The following is an 11589-nucleotide window of genomic DNA, read 5'->3' on the forward strand; positions in this document are numbered from 1 at the left end:
TCCCCTTCAAATTTGGAGAAGTATTTAATTATTTGTTCAGGTTAAAATACTATTAAATCAACCAAAGCATTTTAAAATTACTTGTTTGGGTCATTCTACAGCAAAAGATTTCCCTTTTTTGTTAAATTTCAAACTGTACCTTCCATTTCAGTCTTCACTAGCTTGCTTCTGGGGACTTCTTTCCACCAGTATGACATTACAATGATGTGTTTGAGAAAGAGATAATAGGGCACCCTCAAGAAGACCACCGATAATTTATTTTAGTGCGTGGTGACGGTACGGGCTTGCTGCTACAATTCCCCTGCACCTTAGCATGGCCACCAGAGAGGTGGCAATGGCAGCTATTGTAGGAACTGGCATTATTTGTTCTGCAGAAGTTCTTCTGGTTTTCAACTGCAAGGTACCACAGCACAGTTGAGAGTAAGGTCAGGCTTTGGTTTTACTATGATAATACACCCAAGAGTTGTTGGGGTTTTTTTGCACTTGTTGTTTTAACAAGTGGGAAGGGCAGGGAGGAAACCTGAAACTCACACACAGGTCAAATGGACGTGTTCAAAGTTTAGTATAAGGTTTTTCTCTACCTAATGTTATATTTTTCTCGCTATACTTACTTCTCTACAGCTGAGCCGGATTTATAAATTTCTCTATAGTTAAATCCATTACAGTGTTTTTCTTCTATCGTATGTTAAGCTTGATTCCTTGCAAATCATGAGCTGTTATCCTTAGCACTTTCCATCCTACAGCGATTAGAGATTTTTTTGTACTTTAGCTATTTTGAGATTACAGAGTAGTAAATGCTCCCTGATAGAAAACTGAGAAGAAAAAAAAAGTTAAAGATTGTTTTTTCCTGACCTTGTATTGCACCACCATCAGCACGCATCATTAGCACCAAATGCTGGCTTTTGCTTTATGTACTGATGCAAAACATTTTATGTAGTTCCTGAAATGGTGTCTAGTTAGGCATGTACAGTTACTCATTTCACTTTAAAGCTACTGGGTTCCATCACTGAGCTACACCAAATCTTTCACTGCTATTTTTGGATGCTTTTATTGGGCCTTATGTGAAGCAATTAAAAAAGAAAAAAATGCCCAAAGCACTCTGAATTTCTGCTGGAGACCCACAATGATCCTTAGCACCATTTTGCCTTTCATTCATAATGCATTTACTTTTTCATTTCTGACATTTCATACAATTAACATGCCTTGGAGGCTGTAAAAGCTTCAGGATTTTAGTGATATCTTTTTTCCCTCCCTTCTCATTTTATAGTGGCTACACCATTGGAAATTTTATCTCTGATAGCATTTGTTTCAAAGAAATAAGCTATTAACCATGCCAGGTCTAATTACTTCATAACAGTCGACTCTCCTTAATATTATATTCTCCCTTTACACTATGCTGATATCAGCAATAATACATGTAACAACCTGCACACAACTTGGGCTTGTCATTTTCTTACCTATAGGCAGAAAAGAAACAGCATTTGGCCAAGCCCTTCAAATGTGAGAACTCTCTTAAGGTGGGGGCGTGGATCTTACTCTTGTGTTAGCAACCTGAGAGCTGAAATGCGTATTTTGAGAAACAAATTTTTTTACTGCAGCACCATTTTTACCTCAACTCAGGGCTGTAACATTTTTCCCCTCCAGGGACGTAACCTTTTTCTTTCCTTTATTTTTTTTTCTTTTTTTTTTTTTTCTTTCTGGTAAGCAGCTATAAAGTGATAGTATAGACCTGGTACTTACAGTTTTGTTTTCCGAATAATCAACATCATCATGTTTATTGTATGAGCTTCTTGACGGTATGAAAGTACTGGGCATCAGGCTTTTTCAAGGGGTCCCCTTAAAAACAGCAGGGGACAGCACTGAAAATGCACGAGAGACTATGCCCAAGCAGATGAAGAGCCTCTACTGTGAAAAACATTTGAATAAAATGACTAATCTAAGCAGAGAAATGCTTCAGAAAAAAAGCAAAGGTAAATGAAAGCATTGTTTTTTGATGACAAAACCCTTTAAGTGTCATGACAGTGGAATAAAATAAACATGGAGAGAAAACAAGAAGGTATGACAGGACCGGTCATACCTTAGGAGCTGTCTTAAAACAGGCCATTATCTTAAAACACCATCAAGATTCTTGTTCTTTATTCTTCCCTGCAATAATGCCTTACTGTCACCTTCTAATTTGTGAACCACAGTCATCAAGGCACTAAGGAGTAAGAAGGTTTTGGTGAAACGTGGTTTGGGATTAGTGACGATCCCTTACCTTTCTTGATGGAGCGTTCTCCCTTGCTTCCTTCTTCATGCTGTCACTGCATTACATTTGGGTTTCTTCTCAGTCATCTCTGGTCTTGCCTCCAGTGCTTTTCGTTCCCATCTTTCTGCTACAGCACCTCCTCTTTCTTTTCACCACCTGTTTCAAGGCCAGGAGTATATTACTGATCTCAACACATGACTGGAAGCAAGAACCTCTTGGACTCTCCATCCCTCTCTTCCTACTGACCTGCTCTGTCCCTTTGAGCAAGCGGTTTTGTTTCCATCTTACTTTCTGCTCAAAATTAACAGCACCATCACAAAGATGGATGGCTCATCCTTTCTAAAGTGATTAGAAAAGCCTCCTGAGTTAGATAAGCATTTATAATGTCACCTTTGGACCAGTACGTGGGGATGAAGTCCATTCCCATCACCTACAGCAACAGATCAGTAAGTTGTGAAGAGCCCAGAGGAAACGCCATCAGCTGTGCTCAGGAACGCCAAGGCCCATGCACAAAACACCTCTGAATTCTGAGATGAAGCAAATCCTGTATAAAAGCACTCGTCAATTTGCCCATGATTGCTCTACTTAAACTCTATATAATAAATTTCCTCTTTTTAAAAGAAAAAAGTAGAGACGTTCATTGAAAGGATGCGTCTCTCCACTCCCATCCGAAGACTGTTTGGAAACAGTTCTAACTACAGAAATTCAAAACTGAATATCCACTCCCTTGTGCTCAGAGAGACTTTGGATGCAGAATGCCTTTCAAGTGCTAACACAGAATTAGCTGAGTGGCTTACAAATTGCCTCTTGTTCTTTCACCTTGCTCTTCAAACAAACTAGCGTGAGCTGTATTTATCACTTAAAGGCGGTTTTATTCCACCTGTGCTGCTGCAAATTTCTTCATGGCGTTAAGCATTATTTCCCATAGGTTGTGGAACAGTTTGGTTTCATACAGCAACCAATAGGTACTTTCTATATCTCTACCAATTTGAAATTTGTAGATTTTGTATCATTTAGTATTCATGCACAGTGATTTTGGTGAAGATAACTTTTTTGAAGGCAACCCGTTGAAAACCATGAAACCCACCGAACCCACAAAAAGCATCCATTGTTTTTCACTCCTACTAATGTCAAAAATGCTTACTAGGCTTGGTTACATTTTAAATCAGCTATTTTTACATGTTTTGGATGCATCTCAATTTTGCCATTGTATATGTGATGTTCTTTAAGTTTTCATTTCACCTCCTAAAACAGACAACAAAAATTATGTATTAATGATAATGAAAGGAGTATGAAGAACTACAAATTCAGTACTTCAGAACCAAAAGCTCTTAATGCTATTGTCACTAAAACATGTTATCAGCTGATTGGGAATTATAAGTTTTAAGTCTATCTTTACATGTATATGCAATCCCTACTTATAGGCGATCCTCCTACAGAGAACAAGAGGTCTTAGAGCTTACAACACACATTTAAAAATCCCCCTTAATGAGCTTGAGTTGCAAGATCTAACATAACATGCTTATACCAAACAAAGTCAGAGATGTATTTCATAGTACCACTAAAAAATGTTTGCTTCTGCTTAACCACATATTTAACACTTACCATTATATCTGAAGGCAAAATCAAGTGCGACATGTACAATACTTAACTGCAAAAGTTTTAAATGAAAGTGAATTTAATCTCTTAAATCCTACCACTCTCAAATTAGATGAATAGATCACAAAACAGGATTATCAAAACCGATGTACAAATTTTCAGAACAAAAGGCTCCCACGCTCCATTTATCAAAAATCCCAAGACCCCTCCCTCTAATCTCTGTAGAGTACAGGCAATAACATCCCTTAGCAATTATAAAGTGCCATGGAAAATACCAAGAGAATTGGTTAGGTCTACTGTATCAGAAAACTGAAGAGCACATCTCAGGTGTATTCACCGCAGTTAGAAATGGAATAATCTTGCACAACAGCCAAAATGGAGCCCAAGAAGAATTAAGTACAGATTCTTCCCAGTGCATCACCAGAAAGAGCTGCAAAGCATTTCAATATTGAATCACTTGGTGACAGAATAACTGTGGGCATTTGGCATTTAAGTGTTGACTATTTACCTTATTAATCCTTAAACTGTTAATTTCACAATGAAGTTGCAGACTGCGCCCGTGTCCTCAGATCTCCCAGATACAGTCTAAGTATCCAATACTGGCAAATACCGTAAAATAATTAAGATTATTCAGATTAAGGGATCTTTCCTCTATGGCTTTTTTGGGGGCATATATAGCCAAGTTGACTTAGCTGTCAAACAAAAGTGAACTGGGGGCATCAGAAAGATGTGTTCTCCTCTGTCCTGTATGTTTTGTGGAAAGCATGACTGCTTGCTGTTCACCACAAACCATTCAGTTGCCCCAGAAATTACACTGGCACAGATGAACCTCTGCAACTGTGGGGCACTGCTAAGTAAGCTAAAAGGTGTTTGCGCTGCTTTATCCCTATTAGGTTTTAATGCTTTGGTGTTTTCTTTTCTATTTATATATTTATTTTGCCAAGCTCTTAAAGCACGTTTAAAGACAATTGGTGGTCTCCTGAATATATTAATGAAACAACCAATGACACAGTTAGCTCATTCAAAAAAAGTCCAGTTACAAAACAAAACCTCAGTAGCCTAACCTAGAACAATAAACCAGATTTGTCTTCTCTTTCATTTAGCAAAGTATTGCATGAATCCATTCAAATTTAACTTCTAACACTTATTGATATCAGTTATTACTTTTCTGAGGGAAATGGTTTTTGTAACTTATGTATATGAGCAATTAAAAATAAAAAGGATTTTCCCCTCTTCCCCTTAGGACTCCAAAAACTGAAAGAACACACTACAAGTGGAAGAGCAAGTCCAACTGCTCATAAATCAAAAGGAAACATAATCACATGCCACAAACTTAGAATATTGAAGATTCTGCCCACAGGTGAAACCTGCTGATCACATGAACGAAAAACACGTTATTTGTAACATGGGGAAACACCGTCTTAAATTCATACCATACAGAACCATCCTTAATGTTTTCAGACTTGCTGCTGCCTGATAGCAATCCATACAACACTTGCTACCGCCTGGTGGCAATCCACAGCCCACTGCAGAATTGCAGGCTACTTCTATTCAAAAACTAATTTAATTTTGTTCCACTGCATGTACTGTTGGAGTTTCACGGATAGACAGCAACCTGCTGCTAGGACAGGAATTGTCACCTGCAACACTGCCGAAGGAGAAGTGCACCAGAACATGTATCTGGGCATTTATCATAAAGACAATGCAGACAACCAGTTTCAGAGGCAAAGCAATGTTTTCTTTAAATATAGATTTAAAAGGCAAAACATGGCAGAAGTATCTTGGTTCTAAACATGCAAACATGTTGATACCTTACTGGCTCCCTCTTCCTTATCATAGCAACTTGGGGTATTTTGGCAGCATTGGGACTAGCTGCAAAATGGAAAGTGCTGCAGAAGCACAGACAGGACTGCCTGCCTGGCACCATGGAAATCCCAGAGACCCAGTAAAGTTCAGAAATTCCTGCTTTTTAAACAGTAAATCTCTAGATATCATCAGCATGCAAAAAAAAAGAAAATGCTGATAAATACCAGCTGAACTTCTCTGCATCTGCTTGTTTTTGTCCTAAGGAAATGAATCTCCTAAACAATCTGACATTCATTTCTCCTAAGAAACACACAACTTAAAAGGCACCGCTGATGGATACTTCTGACTCTCATTTCAGAGGACCCAACATAGGATAAAGACATTTCATTCACATAGGGTCACAAGATCTGAATCCACTCATTTAAAAATAGATCTTCCATTCAGTAGCTTTGAGCAGCAACATTAGGTAGCTCTGTGGGACCTTTTATCCACGGATCTAAGCACATGGAAACAAATCTCTGCCTCAAGCTACTACTGCTGAGAACTGGCTACACAGGCAGGGCAGGGTCGCTCTGAAAGCTGCTGATGTCACTAGGCAATCAAAGTCCAAAAACATCCTTCAAACCTTTGAAAATCTGTTCTACAGTTGCTAACTTATTTCTCAAAATTCACCAAACCATTCACAGGTCAGGAGTCCTGCTCCAACAATAAGACTAAGTTTTTTCCTTGGTAAATTGATCTATGTTTTTCCTATATGTGGTGAAAATAAAGTGTATTTTAAATAACTACTCATATTATTCTATAGTCAAACGCCTATTCAGTTTGGACAACTAAGTGCTTATGTGAGTGGTTGTCTCACTACATATTTATATTTCATATTTAGAAGCCAAAGAAATATTTTATTATCCACCTGATGCTTATAATGTCATTGTATTTGCATAGAATTCATTATACTGAGGGAACCATTGCTGCACTAATGTTATTTTAATTCTCTCCTACCTTCTCTGTTCCCTACTGCATACGCTTAGGAACTCTTGTGCTCAACGTGAGGCACTGCACCTCTACATTTACACTGATGGACAGACAGTCATCGTTTGGGACAGACACATGTAACAGTTTTTTTTAAACTTAGTCATACTGCATCCATTTAACAATAAGATCAATAGATCAATAACTTTTTTTTTTTTAAACGCTATTTTCACCACAACAGCTGCATCGTGCTCTAAGCACCTCTTAAGGCCGTCATTCTTCACAATATTATGTGAAGAATATTATGCTTTCACTTAGTGGACTTCTCCGTATTGCTACAGGAACATCACAGAAAATAAAAAGTATTACCACTCTCATTTAATTCCTTCATTCTAAAAAAAGTTGCTCTTGCAGTTCACCAGTGCTATGTAGTCGCTGAAAACTGAGAAAATGAGATACAGCCCACTCCTGCTCTCGCAAGTGATCCAGCATCACCTTTCCTAAGGTTTCATTTCCAAAATTACATTACATGATCGTACTTAGAAGGAAGAAATTTTTTAAAGTTTCTGCTATCAGAATTGTCCCATAACAGATTTAGTTCCACACTGGGCTGTAATGTTGTTAAAAACATGTACACCTATATCTATATATATGCATATACATACACCTATACATACACATGTATAATGTATATATACATACACGCATGTACGTACAGTGCACTTGCCATTGTATTAAAGAGTTGTTCCTTCGCAGCACTGACAAGTTTAGATCGCAGTCCCTGCAGACTGCTGAGGCATTTTCCTCCTTTGTTCTCTCCTGGTAAAAAAAAAAAAAAAAAACAAAAAAAAACAACGAGTCTTCCCTTCACACGCTTCCAGCTGCCCTTCCCTCCTCGCTGACTTGGCGCTATGCCTATTCTGCTTTGCAGGATATACACGCAGCCAGGGCCAGCCACGTAGGGTCCATCCCCCAGAGATCTCAGCATGGCCGGCCTGGTGATGACAACCCCGTAGTCCACTTCTTCAAGAACATTGTAAGTCTCATCTCTTCTTGTTACGTACTAGAATGAGAGATTTTCTTCGTGATCCGTCAGTAACCAAATAACCCACAATCGTTAGCCTCTGTGTGGGAACTCATGAGTTGTTCTGTGCTTTTCAGCTAACCATGCAATCTGATACAAATATAATTTTACCTGGGAATGCAAACACCACTGAGCTGCTACAAAAAAGTGGGTGAGCCCTCGATTAGCACAGTCAAATTTTGACAACAGTGATTACAGTTATACAACTTCACCATTTACAAGGTTTGTGCTGGTGTCTTTGGCAGGGGGTGTGTTTAGACATGCCTTTTGTTTAAAAACAACTATGGCAATAAAGAGTACAACAAAATTAAACAAGAACTAATACTAAGGTCTAATAGCTCAGATAATATGCAAAAGGCTTGATGGTTACCTACACTTATTGTTGCCTTGGTTTTATAATTCTGTTTTGTGTTGGTTTTTAGGTCTCACCCCGTACCCCTCCTCCAATGCAAGCAAAGGTGAGTGTTTGCAGGGCCACATGCAACACCAGAGATTTTTTGTAGGCTCGTTTATGCCAATTCAGCTGTTGGCCTCATTAATTTTCTCCATCTGTATTAAATTAAAATCAGAAGCTATCTTTGGGTATATCTCAAGCAAGGGACTAAGACTGAAAAGCCATGGGTCTCTTCCTCATGCGCTGGCTGATTTGCTGCATGGCACTGAGCCAAGTGCAGTCCCACACGAGGATCTTTGCAGCCCAATTCTGTTGGGATTTCATTGTGTAATATACAATATACCCAACAGTGGGTAATGCTTTCAGACAAGCCTCAGCCACCAGGAACTGTCCCTACATGTACTAAGCTCCAATGGCTCCTGAAGTAGCCGGCCCTGACAAACCATGGCTTGTGAAGGAAGCTCCTGTAATTTTGATTGAGAATTTTGCCTTTTTCATTTTTATGTAATGACGGTACATAGACTGCTGATTTCAACCGATGCTTTGTTATCCGGCCAGTATTTCATTATCTTTACTGCATTTCCATCACCATCTGTGCATCACACATGCAGATGTTATGTTCACAGTGATCAACATGCCATTGTTTCTGTTTCTTACATGTACAGGGAAGAGGATTATCCCTCACCAGATTTAGCTGGGTAGGTGATGAACGCGCTTGCAGTAAAAGCCATTTTATTTACCAGGCCAAAGCATATCTGCATATCTTGCTCCACTGCCTCAAGCTGCTGCAGCAACGTGATAATTTTGTTTTGTCTCAATTTTGCTATTTTGCTTTTCCTGTTCCACTTTCCTCCCTCCTCCCACAGCACTTTAAGACGGTAATCATGCCGCTTGCTCTTATCCCAACAACTTGACAGCCTTGCAGCGATAACTTCTTTTGCTTTAGCACAACGGGAGCAAAACCCACTGCATGGCAAAGCTCTCCTCCTTTAAAGATTCCCGGACGACTCATCTGCTGCATTTCTCTTTTCATGGGAATGACAAAAATAGGAGGGTGGGGCTGGGACAACATGGGAAGCTGCCCCATGGTTCCAGCTGTTTTTACACAGCGAACCCTGCAAAACTAACACTGCCACTAATTCAAGTATTTTGTCTTACCTTTCCTCACAACCCCTTTCAGTAAGGAGAGACCTGCCTAAACAGTTATTAGACAAGTTCTTCCTACAGTCATCACAGCTAATTCAATTCTACTTCTCCACCACAGGTTTGGTTTTGTTAGGAGAGGAACACGTACATTTTAAGACGAAAAGCATTAAAGCCTTCATGCTGTTAACCATTTCTTTCACCATCTGTAGACCACCAGTTTACTTGATCCGTTAGCCATCCCAGATCTTGTAAAACTTCAAGCTTTTTAAGTTTTGCCATGCAGGTTAACAACCTGAGCATCCATTTTTGATTATTAATTCTTCTTTTACAGATTGGTGCTTCCCTCAGATTTAAGTATATTCCGATAATCTCCTAATATTTTCCTTCATCCTGGCTTATACTTAAAAGGTTATTTTATTCCAACACGTTTATGGCTCTCGTTCAAGTATTGCATTTCAGCGATGACAAAGAAAGATTACAATGTGAATATATGCTAATTTGTATATGTTAATTTGCAACATACATGAAAATCTTTCTTTGCAGGGTGGTGAAGGACACAAGCCAGGATACGGAGGAAGCGGAAAATTCTATGAGCATAAATCTGCTCACAAGGGACATAAGGGATCCTATCATGAGGGCCAAGGCACTCTTTCCAAAATCTTTAAACTGGTAAAGTACAGTTGAATTTACTATAAGTACAAAAAATTGAGTCCAGGAAAAAGAGAAGCCAGTCCTCTCCAGAACCTGTCATATTTGAAACTGCCACATTTCCTTAAAGCTTCTGAAGGAGCTAGGTCTTCATGGATAAAACTGAAGGTTATCTCATGGCCTAGTAAATACTTATAGGATTTACTAGAAACAGTAAAATACATTCCCAGTTACAACCAGGAAAGGAGGTAAGTCCACAAAGCCACAGAGAGCTGCACCAGAATCCATTATTAAGGAACTCAAAACTGATCCGCAACTCAGGAGGTGAATAAGGTGTCAATTTCTCAGCAGCAGCAGGCTTTATTTAGAGTAGTGAAAACAAAAGCCCACTGATACGCTCCAGAATGCAATCGAGGTCATAGTTTCACAAATACTTGGTACAGATGCAGTAATAACTTGGGCAGTCCCTGCTTGTTCCCACCCCAGGTGTGAGAGCTCCTACAGTGTTGGCACAAGGACTTGTAAAACCACATAGGCAAATCAAAAAACTGTCATATTAAAAATAAACATTTCATCAAGATCATCTTTAATCTGGCCAATTCATTACTTTGAGACACCACGCAGCACCCTCCAGTGCTAATAAATGAAAACAGAGCAGGAAAAAAGTCAGGCATGAGGATTTACATGAGCTGATCAAGCTACCAATAGAAATAGCAATTGAATTGCAGTTTAAATTAGAAAAATAAATAAATAAATAAACATATATATATATATATATATGTGCAAGGAAGATAAATGGGGAAAAGCCTAATCCTAGATGTATCATTAAAACAACAGTTAGAGGCCTCAAATCAACTTCTTAATTTGGATGCTTAACATATGCAAAAAGAAATACATTTTTCACAAAACATCCAGTTCAGCTTTGGAACTTACCATCGCAGATGTGGATGCCAGCAGTATGCAATATATAACTTAAAAACATAAGGAAAAGTAGTAAAAAAATAAAATACATAGATTATTAAGATTACAATATCCAAAAGTCACTAAATTTCATTATTTCTAGATGTTGGAAGCCCCACTGGAACAATCAACACTGCGCATTTGCTCATCCCTCTAAACTTTTCCTAGCGAGCTGCTGATATTCGTACATGATACTGTCATGTCTCTCTGGTCTGGCATAGCATGTCTGTCTGTCAGATATTCTCAAATAAATTTGTCTTATAAAATCACCTCATAAATAGGTAAACAAGACGTTAGGTTTCAGGTAAATCTATTTTGTTTTTTTCTTGACAGCAAAGACATCTGAAAATGTCTTATATTTCAGTTTTTCAAATCGAATCATTAGAAATATAAGTGAAAAGTGAAATACTTCAATTATCCTCGAATGTACACTTACAAATCAAGCTGAGTAGATACTTCAAACAGAATGAAGTTGTTTAGCTATTTCTGTAGCTAACATTCCCAATTCCCAAAACAGAGAGATACCAATCCATTACTTACTTTAAAACAAACAAAAAACAGCAAACCGACAAACAGTTAAGCCTTATTCTCACCTGTGTAAATCTCCAAAAAAAATATTCTTACTGTTTAAGTCTCTATCTGGTGCAAGTCTAGAGCATGGTAGCAGAACATAGCCCAGGTTTTTTTTTTTTTTTTTTACATTCTATGTTAGGTAAGACACTTGAAAAACACATC

At 38.4% G+C, this 11589-nt stretch overlaps 1 protein-coding gene across 32 annotated transcripts in view; it reads left to right on the forward strand.

Annotated features, from left to right (window-relative positions):
- MBP (myelin basic protein) overlaps positions 1-11589 on the forward strand; it is a 115599-nt gene that overhangs the window by 101006 nt on the left and 3004 nt on the right. For 30 of the 32 annotated variants that reach the window (XM_035550651.2, XM_035550647.2, XM_035550649.2 and 27 more), the window contains 4 exons: positions 7554-7658; positions 8129-8164; positions 8766-8798; positions 9790-9915. In XM_035550651.2, coding sequence (XP_035406544.1) covers positions 7554-7658; positions 8129-8164; positions 8766-8798; positions 9790-9915 — 300 coding nt within the window. The remainder of the gene's footprint in view (positions 1-7553; positions 7659-8128; positions 8165-8765; positions 8799-9789; positions 9916-11589) is intronic. The other 2 variants (XM_035550663.2, XM_035550662.2) reach the window with 1 other exon arrangement.

This window comes from Cygnus atratus, chromosome 2 (assembly GCF_013377495.2).
Source record: "Cygnus atratus isolate AKBS03 ecotype Queensland, Australia chromosome 2, CAtr_DNAZoo_HiC_assembly, whole genome shotgun sequence".
In the NCBI taxonomy this organism is placed as follows: Eukaryota; Metazoa; Chordata; class Aves; order Anseriformes; family Anatidae; genus Cygnus; species Cygnus atratus.